The sequence below is a fragment of the Salvia hispanica genome, chromosome 2 (assembly GCF_023119035.1).
Source record: "Salvia hispanica cultivar TCC Black 2014 chromosome 2, UniMelb_Shisp_WGS_1.0, whole genome shotgun sequence".
Classification (NCBI taxonomy): Eukaryota; Viridiplantae; Streptophyta; class Magnoliopsida; order Lamiales; family Lamiaceae; genus Salvia; species Salvia hispanica.
Window position 1 is genome coordinate 26,652,354 of NC_062966.1, and position 23,796 is coordinate 26,676,149.

Consider the following 23,796-nt stretch of genomic DNA (forward strand, 5'->3'; position numbering starts at 1 on the left):
GGAATTTGTATAACCATAAAAGTGAAAGCACATCCCTGGAATTCCCCTTATCTCTATACTTTTCTCTCCGTGATTTGCTTGCATTTAGTTGTTTATTGTTTTTAATATTTACTGTTTTCAAAAGTTTCCAAAAAAATTCTTGTTTCTCCCAGATAGTAATTGAGTTCTAGTAGAAGATAGACACTTTGTGTACATCTTCCCCGTGTTCGATACCCGGTACTAACCTTTTGCTATACTATACCTACTCTGTATACTTGCAGGTATTTATAGTGCAAATAAAAAGTGCATCAAAGTGGTGGAAGAAGCTAGGGACCAAGCTGCTTCCTATGCTGATTTTCAACACTCGGATCGTTGATCTGCCCAACTAGTGGGTCACTTCAAGTCGAGCTAACGACTAAAAACAACAACGCTTGTTGGGAGGCAACCCGATTTATTTTTGTCTTTAATCTGTTTCTTTAATGTCGTTATTCCTTCAAAAGAAAAAATATTTTACGAGTGGCGGTTGTCGCACTTAACACAGCAGTCGCCACACGTGTGTTTACATGTGCACGATAGGTCGGGCTTAGGGCAGGCTTAGGGCGGGCTGAGAAACCACTGGGCGAGCCGCAGCGACCCGCCAGACGCGCACCTTTTTTCAAGCCAGTGTGGCGGCTCACCGCACCTAACGCGGCGGTCGCCACAGACAGTCCAGTGACGGGAATTGCTTACTTAAGGTATGTTTTTCATTACTTTTCCATTCCTTCTCTAATTCCTTTCTTGCACACACCCCCCACCATTATAAATCACCAAATTCACACACCTACACTCTCATTCTCTCAATTCTGTCCAAGTCTAGAGTTCTTCTTCTCCAATTCTCTCAACAAAAGGTATGAATCCTAACTCAATTTTGAGCTTTGCTTTAATTCTTTCATGGATTTTGATATTTCTTGGATGAATTGTTCGGTACAAACTCTTATTTCATGATGGGGGATGATTGTGTGTGCTTATTTTTGAATTTCCAAGGTTCAATTTGGGTTATGGGTGGTGAATTGAAGCTTGGTGAATAGTGACTCCCTCTTGTTTATACTTGCTAATATGTTGCAATCATGTTCATAGCATTGTGAGGCTATTATTACTTCCATGAATTGCAATACTTGTGAATTTCTAAGAGATTGTTGATTTGTATTGATTTATTGAAGATATGTCTCTGCATGGGGGATGAATTCACGTTGGGGGATGGATTGAAGTGTCCTATTTTGGATGATTATACTCTACATGTTTACATGCTACCATCTAGGGTGCTATGATATATAAACTTGCACATGATTGTTGATTCTTGATTTTTACTTATTTGAGTGCAAGTTTGGGGGAACCTTTGATTGCCCATTTGTTGGTATTCTTTTTAAGGATATAAATTTTCTTTTGTAGGATAATCGGATCAAAGGGAAAGCCCGAGAATGCGAAGAAGTATGGCATTGGCCTTGCCACGGATGAGCAAAAGGCTATGTGGAAGAAGGTGTCAGCAAGAGAGACGGCGCCCTCGAGATATCCCCACGATTTCCCTCTCCAAACTTTGGGGATCATGGAGGATTTTTGGGCATTGTGCGACGTGGGCGATGGGAACGGTCTCATTAATATGTTTCAGAGGAAGTGGTCGCCGTTCACTCTTGAGTTTCTTAGCTCACTCAAGGTCACCAAGGATCACCGCCACAATGTCCCGCTTAGCATCGATTTCCGCCTAGCCAACCGTTGGCACTCGCTTACCATGGATGAGCTTACTGGAGTGTTTCATTGCTTCGACCCCAACCCCGAGGAAGATAATGACTATGATTTTTCCAAGGTTTGGGGCGCGATGACGAATGAGCAAGAGCACGCCGCGGGTTATACCAAGTCTTCATCAATTCGCAACCCCGTCTTGAGGTACCTCCACCGCGCTATGACCCAACTCATGTTTGCTAGGTCGATGGGGGAAGTGTCTCCCAAACGGAGCTTAATGTGATGTGGTGCTTGCTCAACAAGAAGGGATTTGACTATGGAACCCTCTATACACTTTATGTGGACCGGATCAAGAAGAAAGACGGGGGCGTTATATGTTGTGGGGGTTTGATCACAACGATTGCCGAACACTTGGGCATATCTCTCGCCGGTTTGACGGAAGATGGCGGGGAAAGGTTTATCACTTATGAGGTTCTCTTCTCGGTGGGGTTATTGAAGACGGGCTATTGGGGCTAAGGATTTTTCTTGCAAGTAGCAGGGGATCATTTCCCCATTCCAATCCTGCAGTTGACCAAGGTTGACGTTTGGGCAAACCAAGCCAATTGGAAGCTCGACACTCCGGCCCATCGCAGAGCCATTGAGGCTAACCCCATCAATGGGGAGTTTAGGAAGAGGAATATTCCAGCTCGCATCCCCATCTTTGAGCCCGATGATGACTCCGCCTTTGACGCTATTGAAAACTATAATGAGGAAGGGGAGCATTCACATGCCCAAGATGGTGGAATTCTGCCACCACCGCCGCCCCAACATCACCAAGAAGAAGAGGAAGTGGAGGGCCATCGCCACCGGACTCGAGCGAACCGCCGACGCGGGAGGCCAAATCCCAATGAGGAGTTCCAAGCGAACACCTCCGCCCAATTAGGAGAAATTTACTCCTACATGCAAAACGTGTCCAACACGTGAGACAATCGATGGGCGGAACAACAAAGGGAGAATGCCTACAACCGCCAAGGATGGATAGCTAAAGGCGATTGGCGCACGGCGGAGCAACAATTTTGGAAGCAACAAAGATTGGAAGACGTGCATCGACATCGAGAAATTGAAGAGCTCCAACGGATGACCGCCGAGGCTCGACAGGAGCGCCTAACCATGAGTGGCGACATCGCCTATCTTATTGGCGCGTTCGACGACCTCAACGCCCGTTTCCCTCCTCCTCCTCAAGATTGAAGAAGTCAAGCTCAATGACTATAAATGAGCATTTGTATCATGTTTTTGGATGTCTTAAAATAATTTCTTTTTAAGTTTTTGACACTTTTTGGTTTAATTTACTACTTTGAAAAAATTTTCGCAAGTTCTGACCCTTACGTGGCGACCGCCGCAAGTGCTACGGCGGTCCGCCACTTGTACGCTGGAAGTAATATGACGATGTGCGACGACCGCCGGCCACGCCGCGGTGGACCGCCACCTGTGGGCACAGTTTCCAGCGCGATATTTTGAATTTTTTCAACTTTTTGCCCTGCCAAGCCTCTACGTGAAATTTTTCAAGGTATGTTTTCTTTTCAGTAATTCACTCACGTCCCAACCGACTCTACAAACTTATTTTACACTTTTGTTTGGGGGGATGAAGTGGTGGACCGTAAGTGTAGTTTTTTTGTTTTAAGGTTTTCTTTTTGTTTTAAACTTTTGTTTTTTGTTTTTCAAAACCCCATAGGTGAATTTTGTGTTCTTAAAAAATGTTTTCTTGAATCCATGTCGTGAACTTAACTTTAAGAACTTAGAAACACGCATGCTTAGGGACACTTTAGACCGAGTTACCAATGATATTACATTCCATCTATGTTTAAGTGTGGCTTGATGTTTTGATTTGATGGTTTGGTGAAAAGGTGCATAATTAGTGAATTGCTTGTTCGCCTTGAATCATGCTTTATACCTTATGAGATTTTGAGCCTAAATTTCAGTCTTGTGTGATTTATCTGTATTCATGTATTTGTTTCTAGATCTTGCTCCTAGTCTTGCCTAAGTTTACATAGTGTTTAAGTTGATTTAGGAAGATGTTAGGCCATCTTTTCTAGCCTACTTTTATCCAAAATTTTCGACCCTCTCAAAATTTCAAAATTTTTCCCTTTGGAGCCAATTTTGAGCCTTTAAAGCCTATTCTTTAAAAGCCAAAATAATGGGGACAATTCCTTGGATTAGTTAGTTTTTGCTATCTTATTTTGTAAAGGAATGGGAGAGATAAGGAGAAAATTATAAAAGTAGTGTGCTTAATGTAAAAAGAGTACAAGTTGTGAAAAAGTGGAAAATTCAAAATATGTGCTTGATTCTAGAAAGGATGCGTATGAAAAAGTAAGAGAGAAAAAAAAATGTGAAAGGTTGTGAAAAAGAAAAAAAGAAAATCAAAATATTGGAAAGTGAGTTGTAGGAGAAAAATAAAGTGTTAAAAGTGTCTTGAGTTTAGAAAAGTGGAGTCAATTTAACTCTACTTGGGATATTTTTATGTTTAAGTCACTTTTTAGCCAAATATCCCTCATCTACCAAAGAGCCTACATTACAACCAAAGATAAAGACCTTTCGGACTTTTGATGGTTAATCACATCTAGTAGAGGAGGGATTAGACTTTGAGCAAGCCTATGGTGAACTTTGCATGATGTATGATTTGAGTGCTTATACACATTACCTTTATACACTTTGAGAGTGAGAGAACACTTCCCATCTTTGGAAGTTTGCCACATGTGAGTGTGTGAATTCAAGGTGTTCCACGAGTTGGTAATGAAAATGCACTAATAAGCCTTGATTGATTTAATTGCATTAATTCATGCTTAATCTATTCTTTCATCTTTTGAGGAAATTATGATGTCTAGTCCTTGTGCATTCCGTGCGTCTATTCTTGTGTCTTTCTTGGTTTGTTCGAGGACAAAACAAAAATGTAACTTTGGGGGAGTTGATATGCTCAGATTTCGCACGGTTTTAAGGCCATTATTTGGTCCGTTTTTATGTCAAAGTCACTTTACATGTCGATTATTTGCACATTTTGTCCATTTTGGTATTTTGACGTGTTTTGTGAGAAATGTGCATATTTGAGCCGAAAAAGAGAGTCAAAACGCAAAGTCTGTTAATCTGGAGTCCGGACAGTGACCGGCGACCGCCGCAGGTTGTACGGCGACCGCCGGCGCCCGGCGGTCAGAGCTATATAGCGGCCCACCTCGTAAATTTACACTTGAAAAAGTGTCTCGCCCGGCGACCGCTGGAAGTCATGCGGCGGTCCGCCGCCGAAAGGACAGAGTCTCTGGACTCCAACGTGGCGACCGCCGGCCAAGGTGCGGCGTTCCGCTGGAGAAAGGTGGCGAATCCGATTCGCCCTAGATCTGCTCCAAGATTTACCACATTTTGAAGATCCTTTCCTTCTACAATGAGGATTGACTTTCCACTATAAATAGGAACTCAAGCTTCATCAAAAAGAGAGCTTCTTTTTGCAACATAAATTCCCAGAGATTAAAAGCTAGAGTACGTCATTGTGCAAGGAGTTCAAAAAGGATTTCAAAAACATCAAGAACGACAAGGATTCAACCTACGGGTTTTATTTGCTATAGATTTATTTCCAAGTTGTTTTCCCTTCAATCTATGTGTTTAGCTTATTCCATTATGCGTAAAAACTCATAGGGTTCTAGGGATGTGTTAGTAACGACTTAGGTTATAGAATTCCTTTTTCTATTTAATATCCGTTTTGTTTTTACTTTGTTTCTTCCCTAAGTAGTTCTGATGCTTCATGATTGAGTGACACAATTGTGTATGATTTAATATAGCTTGCTTTGACAGAGTTCTAGCTTGTTAGATTCACTTAGTAGACGCTACAGTTAGCTTCCCTTAAAACGACACTGTTAATTGAGAGTGAGGACGGGTCTTAGGAGCTTTATGGAGTTACGTGTTAGGATTGACAACCCTAATCTTGTAATGAACGTTTGCATCGCATGAGAATAAGCTAGGTGACTCGTCCTATCAAAGTAATAACAGTGCTAGGGTATTGTAGTTTGGAATTTGTATAACCATAACTGTGAACGCACATCCCTGGAATTCCCTTATCTCTATCGTTTATATATATGTTTTAATTGCATCTAGTTGTTATTTGCTTTCAAATATTTTCAGTTTTCAAAAGGTTTTCAAAATTCTCTTGGTTCTCCAAATAGTAATTGAGTCTTAGTAGAAGATTGACAGTCTGTGTTTGCCTTCCCCGTGTTTGATATCCGGTACTGACCTTTGCCTATACTATTTCTATTTTGTATACTTGCAGGTATTAATAGTGCTAAAAAATAGTGCATCAGTTTGTTGGGAGGCAACCCAACATTGGTATCATTTTTTTCCTTTTTTTTTATTTTCTTAGTTTACTCACGTCCCTACTGACTTTTCAAACTTATTCTTAACATAGTTTTTGTTGTTTAGTTGTTTTTGTTTATTTTAGTTTTTTTTAAATAAACCCGAGGTGAATCTTGTCATGAGCATAACATAGAAAACTTAGAAATACTCACGTTTAGGGACATCAGACCGAGTTGTCTATGATAAAAAGTACGTTTATGTGTTGGTTGAGTTGACTTGATGCATTGGTTTGAAAGTTTTGTGAAAAGGTGCACAATTAATGAATTGCTTGTTTACCTTGAATCATGCTAATACCTTGTGAGACTTGAACTATAAATTTCTTTATTGGGTGATTTATCTGTAGTCATGTACTTGTTTCTAGAACTTGTTCCTAGTCTGCCTAAGTCTACATAGTGTTTAAATAATAAAAGAGGACGTTAGGTCATCCTTCTTAGCTACTTTATATATCCAAATTTATGACCTTATTCAAAATATTTTTCCCTAGCTAGCCACTTTGAGCCTTTAAAGCCTTTTTCTTTGGAAGCTAAATAAAGGGAAATATCCATACACTCATTGTAGAAAAAAAGTAGTGTGCTTACTTGTGAAAAGTGCATAGACATCTGTGGTTTGAATGATATATCTGGTTGTGCATAAAAGAAAAAAGAAAGAAAGAAAGAAAGTATGTACAAAATAAGAAAAAATGAAAAGAAAAGAAAAGAAAAAATCAAAGGAATTTGGAAAGTGAGAAGAAATTTAGACAAAGTCTAGAATTTATTGAGATTTGAATTGTTGGTGGGGTGCTATATATGATGTAGTAGAAATTGATCACTTTTGCTATGTTTGGGTTTAGTCACTTTTTAACAATATTTACTCACCTTACCGAAGAGCCTACATTATAACATTTGCATGTTGCATGATCTGAGAGCATACACTTTTCCCAACATACACTTTGAGAGTGAGTGATAAACACCCTTCTAAACACTTGTGAGCGCATGTATTTCAAGGTGATCAACGAGCTAGTAATGAAAAAGCACTAATTTGCTTGATTTGATTATTAATTTTTATTGTAATTTTTATTTGTAATTTTGAGAGTGAGTGATAAACACACTTCTTTGTCAAACTCTTTATTTTTATTGTAATTTTTGAGGCAACTATGAAGTCTAGTTCTTAACATCCGTGTTTCTTAATTAGTTTTTCTCTTGTTTTGTTTGAGGACAAACAAATAATTAAGTTTGGGGGAGTTGACAAACACAGATTTTGCATATTTTTAAGGGCTAGATTTGACTCGTTTTAAATGTCAATTATGCAAATTATGTTCTTAAATTGCATATGTTATACATTTGGTATTTTTGATGTGTTTGTTGATAAATGATAGAAAAAGATAGAAAAAATGTGCAAAAAGGCCAAGGTGCAGTAGCCTCTGTTCGAGCCCATTCTTCCATCAGATTTGGAGTTTAATCAGTGATTTATTCATATCATTCTCTTCTTCTTTGAAAGAGCTACGCGTGGATATCTCGCACGTCTCAATCGGAATTCTGTGGAGAAAGTTATGACTATTCTACGAACGTTGCGCAGTGCAGTCAAAGCCGGCGGGAATTTAGGCGGAAATTCACGGAAGAAAATATATTATTTTATTGTGAAGCCAAATCTCTCCCATATCTTGAAGGCCACGAAAATTAACCTTTTTCCAGCCTATAAATACCTCTAATCTCAGAGCCTTCTATCCTTCCCCCTCTACACATTCATCCATCCCATATTCCATACATAATCATCCATCTTTCATTGAAGCGGAGCTCTGCAGATCCAGGCAAGAGACGACTGTAGATTGAAGATTCAACCTTGGGTTTTATCTATTTCTTTCATGTCTCGTACTTTATTTGTAGTTTTTACTTGTCTAATAGAAGAACTTTCTTTTGTGGATTTTTTGGTGAAGATATTCAATTGATTTTCCTTGTTAGTTTTGTAGTTATTTGATTTATCCTTGTGCCTTCTATATTAAATTGATTAGCTACCTCTTGAATACATGTTAGAGTTGATTAGAGTACCCGGGAGACGAAATAATTGACTTGGAAAAGGAATAATTCACACTTTTATTCAATAGAACTCGGGAGAGTTGAGGTTTCACGTGAGGTCATTGGTCTTAACGATCTTTTAGGAGTTAGGTCTAAGAATTAGAAGGGGACTTCAATTATTACACCTAATCTAAGGATTTCTCACCTCGGGAGGGGGTTTAATCTAGTTAAGTGACCGACTTAATAACTCTAGAGACCGTAATTTAAGGAAGTCGATTGTGTTTTGGATCCATAAATTCTACATTCATTCGCCTGTTTTGTATCATAAGTTTTTATGTTTTTTTTGTTATTTGTTTATTTATTTTCTGTCTAGTTTAATTAATCCAAAACCAAAAACTCCGTGTCTCTAGATAGTATGTAATGTTTAGTATATGACAGTTAGTTGCAATCTTATTTCATATGTTCGATATCCTGGTACTGACATTTAGCTATACTAGATCTACTCTGTATGCTTGCAGGTATATTTAGTGCTAATAAATAGTGCATCAAGTCTATATAAAAAGTGATGTAACCAAGAGAATTAATTTCAAGCATAATCACAAGGTAGTCTTTATTGTTTTCCCGTCTTTTACTTTCTGCAATAGCCTTTTATTTTTTGTATTTTACTTTCTGGGTTTCCATACTATACTTATGGAGCAGGAAAAAATTGAAATCGCTAGAAAATATCCAAGGCAGAAACGTATACTTATTTTGCTCAAATTCCTATGACAAAGCAAGTGAAAACAATTACGGAGGAGGAAATACAAATAGGTGAGAAACGTATACAGGTGCTGCCAATACGCTCGGATTTTGCACGGTTTTAAGGCCATTATTTGGTCTTTTTTAATGTCAAAGTTGCATTACATGTCCATTTTTTGTATATTTTATCTATTTTGTATTTTGACATGTTTTGTGAGAAATGTGCATATTTGAGCCTAAAAAGGGAGTAAAAACGCGAAGTGGGAAATCTAGAGCTTCTCCGGCGACCGCCGCAACACTTCTGGCGAATGCCGGCGCTCATCGAAGACAAAGACACGCCCGGCGATCGCCGGGAAGTGCGTGGCGACCGCCAAAAGGAGTCAGAAGCTACTGGACTACGCGCGGCGACCGTAGGCCAAGGTGCAGTGGCCCGCCACAAAAATACGGCGCGTGACAGCTGTCTTCAAACTCAATATTCCGGCGATTCGGAAGTCTGATCGGGGCGTTCTATACAGCATTCTCTTCGTCTTGAAAAGATCTTTAAGATGGTACAAGAATCACCTCAATCGGAGTTTTTTGGAGAGAGTTATGGCCGTTCTACCAAAGTCGCGCAATGCTGTCAGCTGCAGTCTAGGCGGAAAATTGAAGAAGGAAAGAAGATCTTACCTTGTAAAGCCAAATCTTTTCCTTGTACTATGGGGAACGAAAATTACATATTTCCTAATGCTTGGAGGACACTTATTACAAAATTTAAATCCTTCTAAAGCCTATATATACCCCATAACCTCATTCATAGAATTCAACCATTCCTTAGCCCCCAAAAGGGGAGATTTCATAGCTCCTCCTCCAACCCTGATCTTTCAACTTCTTTTTGCCAATTACTTCCATAGCATAAATTTGAGAGTTCTTCATTATGCAAGGGATTGGAGAAAGAAGCAAGAACATCAAGAACAACAAGGATTCAACATACGGGTTTTATTTGCTTTAGTTTTATGTTCCAATTGTTTTCACTCCAATCTATGTTTTTAGCTTATTCAATTATGTCTAACTTAATTCATAGGATTCTTTGGATGTGTTAGTAACAACTTTGGTTATACAATTCATTTTTCTATTTAATATCCATTTTGTTTTTACTTTGTTTCTTCCTTAAGTAGTTTTGATGTTGCATGATTGAGTGACACAATCGTGTATGATTTAATATAGCTTGCTTCATAACTGTGACAGAGTTCTAGCGAGTTAGATTCACTTAGTAGACGCTATAGTTAGCTTCCCTTAAAACGACACTGTAAATTGAGAGTGAGGACTTTTCAAGGGTCTTAGGAGCTTTTTGGAGTTACGTGTTAGGATTGACAACCCTAATGTTGTAATCAACGTTTGTATCGCATGAGCATAAGCTAGGTGACTCGTCCTTTTCAAAGTATAAACTGTGCTAGGGTATTGTAGTTGGAATTTGTATAACCATAATTGTGAACACACATCCCTAGAATTTTCTTATCTCTCATATTTTATCTTTGTGATTTAATTGCATTTAGTTGTCTGATTGCTTTTAATTGTTTTTACTTTCAAAATCCCGAAACTTCTCTTGTTTCTGTAGATAGTATTTGACGCTTAGTACATAATAGCAAGTTGCAATTATATTCCCCATGTTCGATATCCCGGTACTGACCTTTAGCTATACTAGATCTACCCTGTATACTTGCAGGTATTTTTAGTGCTAATAAAAAGTGCATCAAGTTTTTGGCTCCGTTGCCGGGGAATACTTTTGCTTTAAGCTGATATAGTAGAAAGGTTGATTCTACTTATTTAGGGAGTAATATTATTTAATTTTATTTTTCTTTTGATTTTTTTTTTAGGTACTTGAGGAGAGCAAGGAGTGCAACAATGGATGCGTTTCAATATTGGAGACAGCCGACATGGGCATACACCACCAATGATGAATCCGAGCAAAGGTGTCGTGGACTTGAATTCATAATACAAGAACTTGAAAGACATAAAGAGGAGAGTCTACAACAAGGGAGAGAAATTCGAATGGAAAACACGATGAAGTCCATGGAGAACAAATGCAAAGAGATGAATGAAGTACTCGAAAATATGAGCAAGAGGATCACTGAGGCGATACTTCCATGTTTTGAAGAAAAATCAATCATTGAAAAAGAAAAGGAGGAACAGCACCGCACCAATTAGGAGGAACGGTAAGAAATTTGCATCATCGAGGTACAAGAAAATAGGAAGGTGACCAATTAGAGTTGATGAATTTGGAAAGAAACACCGACCTTTTAGAGCAAGGATTCGCAACTCTTGTCGCACAAGTGGGGGAATTGGAATACAATTTGGGGAATTTGGCCACTGCAATAAGGAGTAAAGAAAAAGAGAAGGAACCAACTATCCCTCGCCCGCCGTTGATCATCCTCAGCGGCCCGCTGCACATCTTCACAGCAGTCCGCCGGGAACTTCACAGCCATCCGAGGCTGATTCGGACATAGATGCAGAGCAGCCGCCAGCGGCTGCTGCACCACTTTGCAGCGATCCGCCGCCTGAAAGTCAGACCCAAGAATCGCAGTTTCCTAGCACTGACAACATGACCATGCCTTCCTATGAAGATGAAGAAGATGAGACAAATAAAACTGTGGTTAATTCTTTCAAACCCTCTCTCTCTCTATAATGTTAATTCCTTTTATTGCTGACAAAGCTGATTTTGGTGAAGATTCACAATTAAGTCATGCATGGAGGAAAAGTTGGAGCAAAACCGAAAAATCCAAGTTCAAGCTAAGAAGTTGTCCGAAATATCTGAGGTACGATTTGTGTGGGTTCAATCTTTTGTGTCCATTGTCATATTCTGTGTTTGCACAATCTTACGATGCAGCACATGATAAGTTACAAATCTGATCTAACAAAAACCATCACAAATTCAACCGCTGAATCTCTGGCTGAGGGGGAGAGAACAATCCCAGCCGGAGAAGTCTTTTGAGAAGATGAAAGGCCAGTGGCCAACCCTGAGCAACCACGCCTGGAGAAGAAGGCTGACTACAGCCGAAGAGAAAAAATCAGCAGTAAAGATAAGAAGGAGGTAACAGTTTGTTTGGCCAAGGGGGAGAGGAAGTATCCGACCAAACAATCAGATATGGCCTGAGAAAGTACCACCGGAATGGCCCTTAGGAAGCTTGCCATGACCAACAACAGGGCATTCAGGTAAGGAGAGAAAGCAGCCGAAAAATTATTCGGCCTAGGGGGAAAGGTTAGCCCCAGCCAGATAATTATTCGAGATGATTGGAGCTGCACCTATGCTAGAGAAGATAGTTTCAGGCAGAAATGGTCCGGAGAAGAAGAAGCAACCGAAAAAGGATAAATTATTGCCGAAGAGGTGGCAGCTGTGAGAGGCTTTGAACTCATGTTACAATGGATGAAGCGTTTGGCTTAGGGGAGATATCAACCACTGCCAAGCGATTCAATCTCCAAATCAAGGAGAAAATTGCCGAGGACGAAGGCGCAGAAGCCAACGTCAGACGAGAAAGCAATCTTGGAGTCATGGTGGCCAAGCAGAAGATCAAGGGCTGGCCGAAGTTTATTACACACACCTATGAGTCGGAGATAACTAAAGGTCATCGACAAAGTCTATAAAGAAGAAGGCCAAAGAGGTCGTTGCGAAAACCACCAAAACGGGGGAGGCACTATGGCCACGAAGCTTCGGCTGATGAATAATCAGAAACCGGAGTGAAGGAGTGACAGGAGAAGTCTCACCGTCGGGAAATGAGCAGATTTCGGATAGACGACCAGAAGTGTTGTCAGAGAAGAATGACATACGGAGCAGAGGCTCCACGGTGTTTGGCGATTACTCGTCGGAGATGGCATGGCTTGACAGTCTGTCACCGAGAAAAGACCCATAAGGAGAAAGGAGACTGATAGTTTCACGTCTTCATTTTTAGAGAAGTAAATTTGGGCCTAGTGAATATTAGGCTCATATTTTGAGTTGGAATGGACAGAGAATGGTCCAAAGATGGCTCCTAGATACGAGCAAAAACTGTCTAACGCGCCTGTGTGTCGTTCGGTGGATGAATTGTCCAAGAATAGTAATAGCAATATATTTTCGATGCCAGTGTATGATACGCCTACGACGAGGATATATTCTTTGAGCCCCCCGATCCACAAAAGAATATTAACAACAATATATTGTCGATGCCGATGTATGATAAGCCCGTATACGATGAGGATATATTTTCGATGTCGGTGTAAGATAAACCCGTATACGATGGGGATATATTCTATGATGTTGTTGTCACGACCTTCCTTTAGGGTTAATAAATACGGGTGGTCGCGACTTAAAGAAATTTAAAGCAGATGAAGAATAAGACTAAGGTTTCATTAAAAGTTTGACCAATAATAAGTATTGAAAAAAAAGAAACGACAAGAGTTTGACATTATCCAAAAATAAGTCTTAAATTCTCAAAGTTAAACGAGAAATGAGTAAAAGCAAATTCCAGCGGAAGCGTTCAAGAGGAGTGGCGTCGTGTATGAAGACACTACGTCACCCAAAGTTTAACGATAAACAATTAAGATTCAAATTTTATTTGTGCTCAACACCAGCAAGTGCTCGTCGCCGCTCAACCTGCGCGTAAGGAAAACACATGCAGGGCTGAGTACTATAAAAATACTCAGTGGACTACGCCGAAAACAAGTTATAAAAATAATATTTATCATGCCAATAAGTAACCATCGGGGTTTTAATTTTTAAGAAGGCCCTAGGTACTAAAAATCATATTCCATTGTCAAAAGTCGACTGATTAGTGATTTTTCCATACACGTTTACCATATCTGCTCATACATGGCTTGGAATGTGGCCACAAACCAAGCCACTAGACCGGCCAACCCGTGACCCGTACGCTGACACACGGTCTAACATAGGTGTACACTAATCCATGTAGGGTTTGCGGCCCTATAAGGACCTGAATTCGATTTAAATAATAAATGGCAAAAGCAATTTCAGATACGCACGTTAAAATTTAACAAGTCATGATAAACACGAATTTCATTCCCATCGATAAAAGCATTTAGGACAGTGTCCTTATTTAATGAAATCCCACCTCGAAGCGCTTAAATCTCAACTATATTCTTCCCCTTGGTATCGCGTTTCGCGTGCAAGATATCACCTTTAGATATTAAATAACATATATATCAACATAAGAAAGCAAGCAATAGCAAAGATGCATGCATCCTATGTCTCCAATTATTTTTCTTGGTTAAGATTATAAGTTCTTATAAGTATTTCGATTAATTCCGACCTCTCACTGAAGATTAGGGTATGGGGTTTATATAACCGTGTATCGAGAATAATTTGGTGATTGATTTCAATTGATTGTGGTCTGAATTTTGGAAAGATTTCCTTGCAGATTGCCAAGGAAGAGCGTGGTGTGGGAGGAAGGAGATTTGGAAGTTTATTTGCTAAATAAAATAATGATAATACTTCCTTCTGTAATGACGGACGGAATTTTGGAACGAGATTTGCATAATAAGGAGGCGGCGCGTGAAGGAGGGGAGATCTGTGCAATATCTTTTATTCACATATTCTGTTATTAGAAGTAACCAAGGAAAGTCTTGGTGATCAAGGAAAGGAATAGGGTTTTAATTAAAATTAATTTGGACTTCAAGCACCGGTATTTTTCATTTAAATTGTGTAGCCCGTAATTTATTCTTTTATAAGATCTGGCTTATTTATTTAATTTATCGGATCCAACACGGAATTGAGTCCAATAAATAATCCTCAAGGAAAGGATTTAATTAGATTCACATTGTGATTTTACTATCAAAATTCTAGAGCTCTCATAATAAATTATCATTTATCCGAAAATAATTAAATTCACCGCACATGTATTATTCAAAAAAATAGCCACGTCACATATTCAACGAAGTTGACTCAGTCAATCCATAATCATAACTCCGATTCAAATTATGTCTCAAGGAAATCACATAACAATTCCCCTTGTCATGTAATTAACGGACTTCACGGCATTACAAGAAATAAATGCAAGCACTTTAGGGTTCGAAAATTAGGGTTCAAAAAGTGGGGCGTTACATCCTACCAACCTTAACAAAAATTTCGTCCCGAAATTTGGTACCCTCAAGGAAAGAGTTCAGGGTACAATTCCATCATCTGGTCCTCTTTCTCCCATGTGGCTTCTTCATGCCCATGATTACTCCAAAGTACTTTCACACAAGTAACAGACTTATTTCTCACATTCTGGATCTTTCGGTCAAAAATCATTTGGGGTCTCTCCTCGTAGCTCAAGTCCGGGTTCAGGGTGACTTCTTCGTAATGAATCACGTGCTTTGGGTTGAACACGTATTTGCGCAACTGTGACACATGAAAAATATTGTGCACGTTTCCACGGCTTGGTGGTCCAATAAATCGCGGTTTTAGTTTGCCCTTGACACCAAATCGCGTTATCCCTTTTGACGGGGACACTTTGAGGAAAACTCTGTTGCCGGCTTGAAATTGTAAGTCAGTTCGTCGGACATCCGCGTATGACTTATGTCTGTCTTGAGCTTCTTTTATCCTCTCTCGTATTTGGCGAACAATTCCAACCATCTCTTCAACAGCATCGGGTCCAAGTACCTGTCGCTCGCCAACCTCGTCCCAGTAGAACGGCGATCTACACTTCCTTCCATATAATGCTTCATACGGCGCCATGTTGATCGTGGCCTGAAAACTGTTGTTGTAGGGGAACTCAATCAGTGGTAGTGCGGACTCCCAACTTCCTCCTCAGTCGAGTACCACAGCTCTCAACATATCCTCGAGAGTTTGGATTGTTCTCTCGGACTGCCCATCGGTCTGCGGGTGAAATGCCGTGCTATAATTCAATCGAGTTCCTAGCTCATGTTGTAGACTGATCCAAAATCTTGAGGTGAACTTTGGATCACGGTCGGACGTGATCGTCACTGGGACTCCATGCAATCGTACTATCTCTTTTATGTAAATCTGGGCTAGCTTGTGAATCGGTATGAAGTGTGCACTCTTGGTGAGTCGGTCTATGATTACCCTAATGGCAGTATTCCCTTTAGGGTCCTTGGAAGTCCCATCAGGAAATTCATGGCGATGTGCTCCCATTTCTATTCAGGAATCTCTAGTGGTTGCAACTTTCCATACGGTCGTTGTTGTAGAGCCTTCACTTGTTGGCAGGCCAAGCAGCGCTCCACAAATGCCGCTATATCCATCTTCATACCATTCCACCGTAAGGACTACTTCAAGTCTTGATACATCTTTGTACTTTCCAGGTGGGCAGTGTAAGGAGTCTCATGTGCTTCACTCATTATTTCGTTTTTGAGCACTTCATTATTTGGTAGGCATAACCTTCCTTCGAATGTAAGGGCATTGTCGTCTTCTTCACTAAAATTCCCTGATTCGCGGGTTCTTACTTCTACACGAATTTCCTCCAATTTCGCATCCATCCGTTGTGCTTCAATAATTCTCGACCTGAGATTAGGTTCAATAACCAAGGTAGCAATTCTCCCTTCCACTGTCTCAGGTGCCCTCACCACTTCCAACCGCATCTTACTGAACTCCCGTATCAAATTTTCTTCTTTGGTGATAAAAGTAGCTAGTCTCGGATGGTTCCGCCGGCTCAAAGCATCTGCCACTACGTTTGCTTTGTCGGGGTGGTAGTTGATGCCACAGTCATAGTCCTTCACCAATTCGAGTCATCTTCGTTGTCGCATGTTTAAATCTTTTTGCTCGAAGAAGTACTTTAGGCTTTTGTGGTCGTAAAGATTTCACACCAAACTCCGTAGAGATGATATCTCCAAATCTTTAAGGCGTGTACTACTGCTGCTAACTCTAGGTCGTGGGTTGGATAGTTCAACTCGTGTGGCCTCAATTGTCGGGATGCGTAGGCAATCACTTTGTTATTCTGCATAAGTTCACATCCAAGTCCCACCTTTGAAGCGTCCGTGTATACTACATAGTTTACTCCAGGCTCTGGCACGGCTAGAATCGGTGCACTAGTTAGCTTCTCCTTCAAAAGTTGGAAACTTGCCTCACACTCCGGAGTACAGTTAACTTTTACTCCCTTCTTGAGTTGTTGGGTCATTGGTCTCGCTATCCTGGAGAATCCCCAAAACTAGGAAACTTCGAATCTCGTTCGGTGTTGTAGGAGCCTTCCATTGTTGTACCGCCTTGACCTTGGCAGGGTCTACTCAGATTCATTCCGCCGACACGATGTGCCCAAGGAAATTTACTTCCTTCAACCAAAACTCACACTTGCTAAATTTGACATACAGCTTCTCACTCCTCAACATCTTGAAAGTGATCCGCAGGTGCTCTTCGTGTTCCCTTTCATTCTTCGAGTAGACGAGTACATCGTCTATGAAGACCAAGACAAATTTATCCAGGTATTGATGAAATACTCGGTTCATCAAATCCATGAGCACTGCAGGTGCATTCGTCAACCCAAACGGCATTACAACGAACTCATAGTGACCATATCTTGTGCGGAAAGCAGTTTTCGGTATTTCCTCCCTTCGTACTCTCAATTGGTGATATCCGGACCTCAAGTCCATCTTTGAGAATACACCGGCTCCTCGAAGTTGATCGAACAGGTCATCTATTCTCGGCAGTGGATACTTGTTCTTGAGAGTTATCTTGTTCAGTTCTCTATAGTCGATACACATCCTCATCTATCCATCCTTCTTCTTGACAAAATCTTCCAGGGGCACCCCCCAGGGTAAGACACTGGGTCTAATGAAACCCAAGTCCAACTCTTTAGGCGCCATTCGATATGGTGCCTTAGACACAGGTGCTGACCCTGGCTCTAGGTCGATTGTGAACTCCAATTGTCGATCCAGCGGTGGTCCAGGTAAAGCTTATGGGAAAACGTCCAGAAATCCTCGCACAACGGCAACATCTTCCACTCTCCTTTCTCCCTTCTCCTCTCCTTGTAGGTAGACAAGATAAGCAGGACGCCCTTTCCTTACCATCGCACTAGCTTGAAGCGCAGAGATTATAGATGTTCGTCGGTTCATCGAGATTCCATAGTATACGGTTGGTTCCTTCCCCGGGGCTTGTAAGGCTATTTGTCTCTCTTTACACCGAATAGTCGCAAAATTCGCAGCTAACCAATCTATTCCCAAAATTATATCGATATCCCCCATTGCCATGACTTGTAGGTTGTGAGCGACTAACTTAAGCATAAAAATTTCTACTTTCGAGCATGTTCGAGAAATCTCTATTACCCCTACCATTGGTGAAGTCACCATCATCTTATGTTCAGATTTACTAGTAGGCAAATTTAATGTGTCCACACATAGTTCAGATATGAAATAATGCGAAGCACCCATATCAAACAATACAACAATAGGTGTGTCGAGGAGTTTGCCCATACCTGCCAGGTTTCCGTTCTCGTGACTCCCTTGTTCAATCTTGGGTTGTTTCTTACTCAAGGCATATGCTCCAGCTTGGGAGGGAAGTCTTCGGCGGTAAGTTTGTTGCTGTCTCGGAGGTTGATCTCGATTCACCCTTGGTTCCATCGGTAGTGCCCTTGGCTGCTGTCGGAATCCTTGATTGTTCTGCTTTGACCCAGTTCCCACATTCTTGCTTGGACACTCTCTAAAGAAGTGACCATTTCCTCCACAGTTAAAGCACTTAGTAGTGTTCTGCACTCTACAATTCCCGAAATGGTACTTGGAGCACACATTGCATTGTGGTGGCTTGGGTCGGAAGTCGCCCCTCTAATTAGATGAATTTTGTCCTCCCACATACTGATGTAACGCTCCACTTTCTGAACCCTAATTTTCGAACCCTAAAGTGCTTGCATTTATTTCTTTTAATGTCGTGAAGTCCGTTAATTAAATGACAAGTGGAATTGTTATGTGATTTCCTTGAGACATAATTTGAATCGGAGTTATGATTATGGATTTACTGAGTCAACTTCATTGAATATGTGACGTGGCTATTTTTTTGAATAATACATGTGCAGTGAATTTAATTATTTTCGGATAAATGATAATTTATTATGAGAGCTCGAGAATTTTGATAGTAAAATCACAATGTGAATCTAATTAAATCCTTTCCTTGAGGGTTATTTATTGGACTCAATTCTGTGTTGGATCCGATAAATTAAATAAATAAGCCAGATCTAATAAAAGAATAAATTACGGGCTACACAATTTAAATGAAAAAAAATACCGGTGCTTGAAGCCCAAATTAATTTTAATTAAAACCCTATTCCTTGCCTTGGTCACCAAGACTTTCCTTGGTAAAGACTTAAACCTCTCCGTATCTCCAACAATGTCCGCCATTGTATCAAACTTAGGATTTTCGATTGCGCTGTCAATATGGTTCTTCTACATTCAAATATGTTTAGAATATGCTTTCTACTATTTGATATGCTCAGAAGATTCTGGGCATTGACATTATTAGAAGCATGAAGAAAAAGCTGACACTTCACATAAAAAAGATTCTCAGTAAGTTCAGAGTCAATGATTGACGTTGTGTTGATACTGTATTGACATTAAAATCTTGAAATTTTACACTGTGTTGATATTGTATTGAAACTGAGGAGTTTTGAGTTTGTACCATATATAAGTTTGCATTTTATCACTATCCTATTAAATACTTGGACGATACAAATAGCCTATAAACAAAAAATAATTTCTCAAGATAAACCAGGGGCGGATCTACCTTAAGCATAGGTGGGGCATTTGCCTCTCCTCATATTTTTAATTATATATATATATATATTTCATTTTTCATTTATTACTTTAATTTCTCACTAATTATCCCTCCTCAAGTTCTTAAAATTTCTTTGTATATAAAGTTGCCCCCTTCTTTATAATTCATGTTCCGCCCATGAGATAAATTATAATACTAGATATGAGATGAGAAATTACAAGACACAATAAAAAACTATACAAGTGCAAAAGTAGTAGATGCCAACTAAAAATGAGAAAAAGAAAAGATAACAGAAGAAGCACATAAACGCCAATAAGATGAAAATGGATCACGAATATTTTCTAATAGGGAAATCTAAGATGATTGTGTATAATCTTCCTCAAAATATAAGTCATCATAATATAAGTCATCATAGGCTTCGCGATGCTGATAAACTACAACCACATCACAAGGAATCTCTACCTTCAATGATGACTCAAAATACAAAGTTCCGATTGTCAAATAGTTCATTACGCTCTCAAGCACCGTGCTTCTTTTGCTAGATCCATTGATCACCTTGAGACATTTGAGGTTGGGAAATGGAGGTGGACTTTGTTCAATGGAATCACCAACCAATTCAAGAAACTTTCAATTTCAAAGAACCATTAGTATACAAACATTTAAGAATTAAGAAACACTAGTAGTAGAATTAGTAGTGCACGTACCATGAGAGTGTCCAAAGTGAGTGAAACAATGGTAGCATTTCCAAGTTGGTGAAGCAACCTAACACAATTCAGATGATACCATATCGATTTTTTCCATTTAATTCCATGAATGTCTAAATAGACTAACTCCAACATTGGGAGATTCATCTCCGAACATTCGAAAGGTAAACAACCCTTGTACCTAAACGAGGTAAGCAACGGAGCAGAAATCTCTTTGATTCGGATAACAGAATTAGATCCAAAGATTTCAAGAAATCTAAGCTTGGGAGGAGCCTTTAAAACAAGGCCATTCCACAATCTCAGAGAGAGCTTCTCGAGCTCCGGGAGGCCGGCAAAAGGATCCCTCCAGTCATCATAATTGAAGGAAAATTTGACGTCAAGGTAAAGAGTTTTCAAATTTGGTAAAGAAAATCGTGCGGGTACATGAATCCAGGTGTCTTTCTCCCTGAGCTCGAGCTCTTGCAGCGTCGTGGAGGTGAAAAGCGCGGCGGGGAGCCTGAAATGTAGGTGTTTGGACACGTGGAGGCGGAGGGACTGAACGCCGTGATTGATGGCGTAGAGCACGCATTCTTCCACGAGTGCCAAATCTTCCCGGATACAAAGTTGGGTGTCGAGTGAGAGGTGGAAGTCGTGGACAGCGGCTGCAGCGTCGCGGTGAGAGAGGAATTGAGAGACGTGGCGGTGGTAGGAGGCGCCGCCGCGGAGGTGCATGCGGATATTGAGGAGGGAAAGCCAAAGGTGTTTCCATCTCTTGGAGAGAATGCTTGTTTGAATGGCTTCATAAATGTCGATAAAGGAGAGGATGTGTTGAAGAATTTCGTCCGGGAGTGCGCTAATTCTATCTTCCTTCCTTTCTAGAAAAAAAATAGAAGAGAAAGAGAATTTCCAAAACATAATAACTACAGTATAATGTTTATTTATTGATTTTTTACCAATAATCTTGACGTATTTATAATATGGAAGAATACAAAGATCTACACAACATCAAAAATTAATGAAATAAAATTAATATAATTGTAATAATGTTTTTAATTTAGGCAATAAATATTAGAGATCGTATTTGCCCAATAATAAGGATTTCAAGAATCGTACTTCCTCCTTAAGTTGAATCTTTCCTCTGCAAAGTGGTGCTGCACATCTATGTGCTTCGTTCTACCATGAAAGGCCGGGTTTTTCGCCTTTCCAGTAGTAGACTTGTTGTCACAATATATAACTGTAGCTTCATCATCTAATTAAGCACCCTGCCCAATCACTATCGGTATACCCAACCAATTTGAAGTCTGACACTTTACTATACCATATTCCAAATTTTACTGTACTTCCAACATAACGGAGTATACTTCGAGCTGCACCAAGATGCTGCTTGATTGGATTATGCATATATCTCGACACCACACTTACAAGACAAGCAATGTCAGGCCTTGTATGAGTAAAGGTAGTTAAGTTCTCCAACTAGACTCCTGTATATTGTACCATCAGCATGATTAGTGTCATCAACACGCGGTGTTGCTGCAATTTCACATGCTTGCGGAACACGAGCCTGAGCTAGTTGTAGCTGCTGTGGCAGTTGGTAAGGCTGATCATATGGCTGATATCCGAATGACTGGTGCGGGATAGGAGGATACCAGCAAGTCGACTGGTGGGGTTGGTTGTAGTGTTGTGTCAGCGTCTCCAAGTAGGTAAGCGAGGGGTATTGACAATCGACGCTCGAGTAGCACGACGGCGCGGCTGAGAGCATCGGATGCTGGGGCAGGCCGTGGTACGATTGTTAGTATACGGGCTGTCTGTGTTGCACTTCTGGCGGGTCCCAACAGGAAGGTGGGCGCAGCTGCTGGAAGCGGTCCTGGTGTTGTTGTTGTGGCTGCTGATAGGCGGTGGGTCCCAACAAGAATTTAGGTTTGCCGGCGGCAAAGTGTAGGGCGGCGGTGATTGCTGGTAGGGATGAAAAGGTAGCACGGGTGGTGTAACATCCCGAATTTCTGAACCCCAATTTTAGAGCCCTAGAATTTATTATTGATGACGTGGGAGATGTGAATTATTTGATAAATGAATTTATTGCATGAGTTTCTTTGACCGGGAAGTTTGAAAAGTCAAAATTATTGACTATGTGATGTGGCATGTGATTTATTAAATTATGAGGTGAATTATTTGTTTAAAGGTGAGTGAGAATATTAGGGAAAATTTCCATAAATACTAGCCACCCAAATATTGAGATTTTCGAACCCTAGGACTTTTGGAGAAGGAATTCTATTTTTTCGGATTTAATTTAATTCTTGGGATATTTATCCAAATTAAATCCAAACCCCAATTATTCCTTATTTTTATGGAGAAAAATCGAGCCCCTTATATTCCTAGGTGATTTTCGAAAATCACCTATGTTGGGAAGGAAATATTATTTTGCTTGTTTAATTGATTCCTTACTTGATTTCCTTCCATGCCTAGAATTTAAATATTCTACCAAATTTTTCCATACCTCAAGAGATCTTGCCATATCTTATTTTAGTTGATATTAAAAATCCATGCCTTATTTAAAAGGCTACTACACGCCTATTTCCCTTCCTCCAATGGGAGAATTTTTATTCTATTTTTGCTCTGTGATATTTTATTCTACTCCGAAAAATATACCAAAGCAAAATCTTGGCTAATTGGGAGCCACATAATTCGAAAATTTCATGCCTTGATACCCTAGTCTATTTTTGTTAATTCTTCTTCCCTACTTCACAATATTTATTTATTTAATTGTGGAGAATAAGATCTTACCAAATGTTCTATTTATTTACCTAAATATCTTATTGAACTCTATAAATAAGAAGCCAAAAACCTAACCCTAGCCATCACAAATTTTCGCCCCCTACCCATAATTTTCGCCCCCCTCCCTTCTCCACTCTCTCCAAATTTTCTTCTTCTATTCTCCAATATTTTGTCATCTTTTGAAGAAGAATTGAAGTTTGATCCAAGAATTTTGAAGAACCAAGTCTAATGCTTAATTTCTACCGTTCGTTTTTCTCATAAGGTATTTTTATATTCATCTTCTTCGTTTCTACTCGATTCCTCTTCTTTCTAACCGATTAATCGGTATTCTTGAACCCTCATGCATCTTGTTTGAGTGAAAGTGGGATAAAGGGGATATGGAAATATGTATACATATGTGTGGCGTGTGTGTGCGCGTGTCGTGTGTGTGTGTTGTGTTTGTGTGGTGTGTGCTTGATGGCTAAATACCCTTGTGTGCTTGATTGATTAATGATGCTAAAATAGATCGGTGGGAAAAGGGAAAAGCGTTGAGACATGCATGAGTTAGGAGTTTGTATTGAATCTGATTTGTGATATGTGCCTATGTGATTAAAAAGGTGAAACCTCAGTTGCGAAGCCGGATAACAAAGGAAAGAACATACTTGAAACCTAAGCAGTCGAGGTGGGCTTTACTCTTAAACTCTTTTATGTGCAAATTTATGAATGTGGAGAAATAAGGGTGGTTTAACTGTTATGCCATGCCTATGTCTGTTTTGTTGTGATATTGTGCGCCTGATGCCCAGTGTGAGAGTTCGCTCCATTGGGCTATAGGGCTATGGATATGTTAAACGAATTCGGGTCTGAGTACGGGCCGCAAACCCTACCAGGCTGTGTACACGAGGGGATCGGG

General features: G+C 40.0%; 3 protein-coding genes across 3 annotated transcripts; all 3 read right to left on the reverse strand.

The window, feature by feature from the left end:
• Positions 1-14,907: 14,907 nt before the first annotated feature.
• On the reverse strand, positions 14,908-15,477 carry LOC125206606. The gene has a single exon (XM_048105847.1). It carries the CDS (start codon positions 15,475-15,477, stop codon positions 14,908-14,910), a length of 570 nt encoding a protein of 189 aa, XP_047961804.1.
• Positions 15,478-17,645: 2,168 nt separating this feature from the next.
• On the reverse strand, positions 17,646-18,308 carry LOC125206607. The gene has a single exon (XM_048105848.1). The coding sequence runs from the start codon at positions 18,306-18,308 to the stop codon at positions 17,646-17,648; it is 663 nt and encodes a 220-aa protein (XP_047961805.1).
• Positions 18,309-19,806: 1,498 nt separating this feature from the next.
• On the reverse strand, positions 19,807-21,894 carry LOC125206608 (F-box/LRR-repeat protein At5g02910-like). The gene is made up of 3 exons (XM_048105849.1): positions 21,630-21,894; positions 20,157-21,010; positions 19,807-20,076 (listed from the first exon to the last, which is right to left on the reverse strand). Exons 1-3 carry the CDS (start codon positions 21,892-21,894, stop codon positions 19,807-19,809), a joined length of 1,389 nt encoding a protein of 462 aa, XP_047961806.1.
• Positions 21,895-23,796: the final 1,902 nt, after the last annotated feature.

Bases quoted from the DNA above. Each gene is read 5' to 3' on its own strand.
- LOC125206606 (XM_048105847.1), bottom strand. From the start codon at position 15,477: ATGGCGCCGTATGAAGCATTATATGGAAGGAAGTGTAGATCGCCGTTC.
- LOC125206607 (XM_048105848.1), bottom strand. From the start codon at position 18,308: ATGGAACCAAGGGTGAATCGAGATCAACCTCCGAGACAGCAACAAACT.
- LOC125206608 (XM_048105849.1), bottom strand. From the start codon at position 21,894: ATGCTCTCAGCCGCGCCGTCGTGCTACTCGAGCGTCGATTGTCAATAC. The intron at 21,011-21,629 runs GTACAATATACA...TTTTTTTTCTAG, and splicing joins TGACACTAATCATGCTGATG to AAAGGAAGGAAGATAGAATT. The intron at 20,077-20,156 runs GTACGTGCACTA...TGAAATTGAAAG, and splicing joins TCACTTTGGACACTCTCATG to TTTCTTGAATTGGTTGGTGA.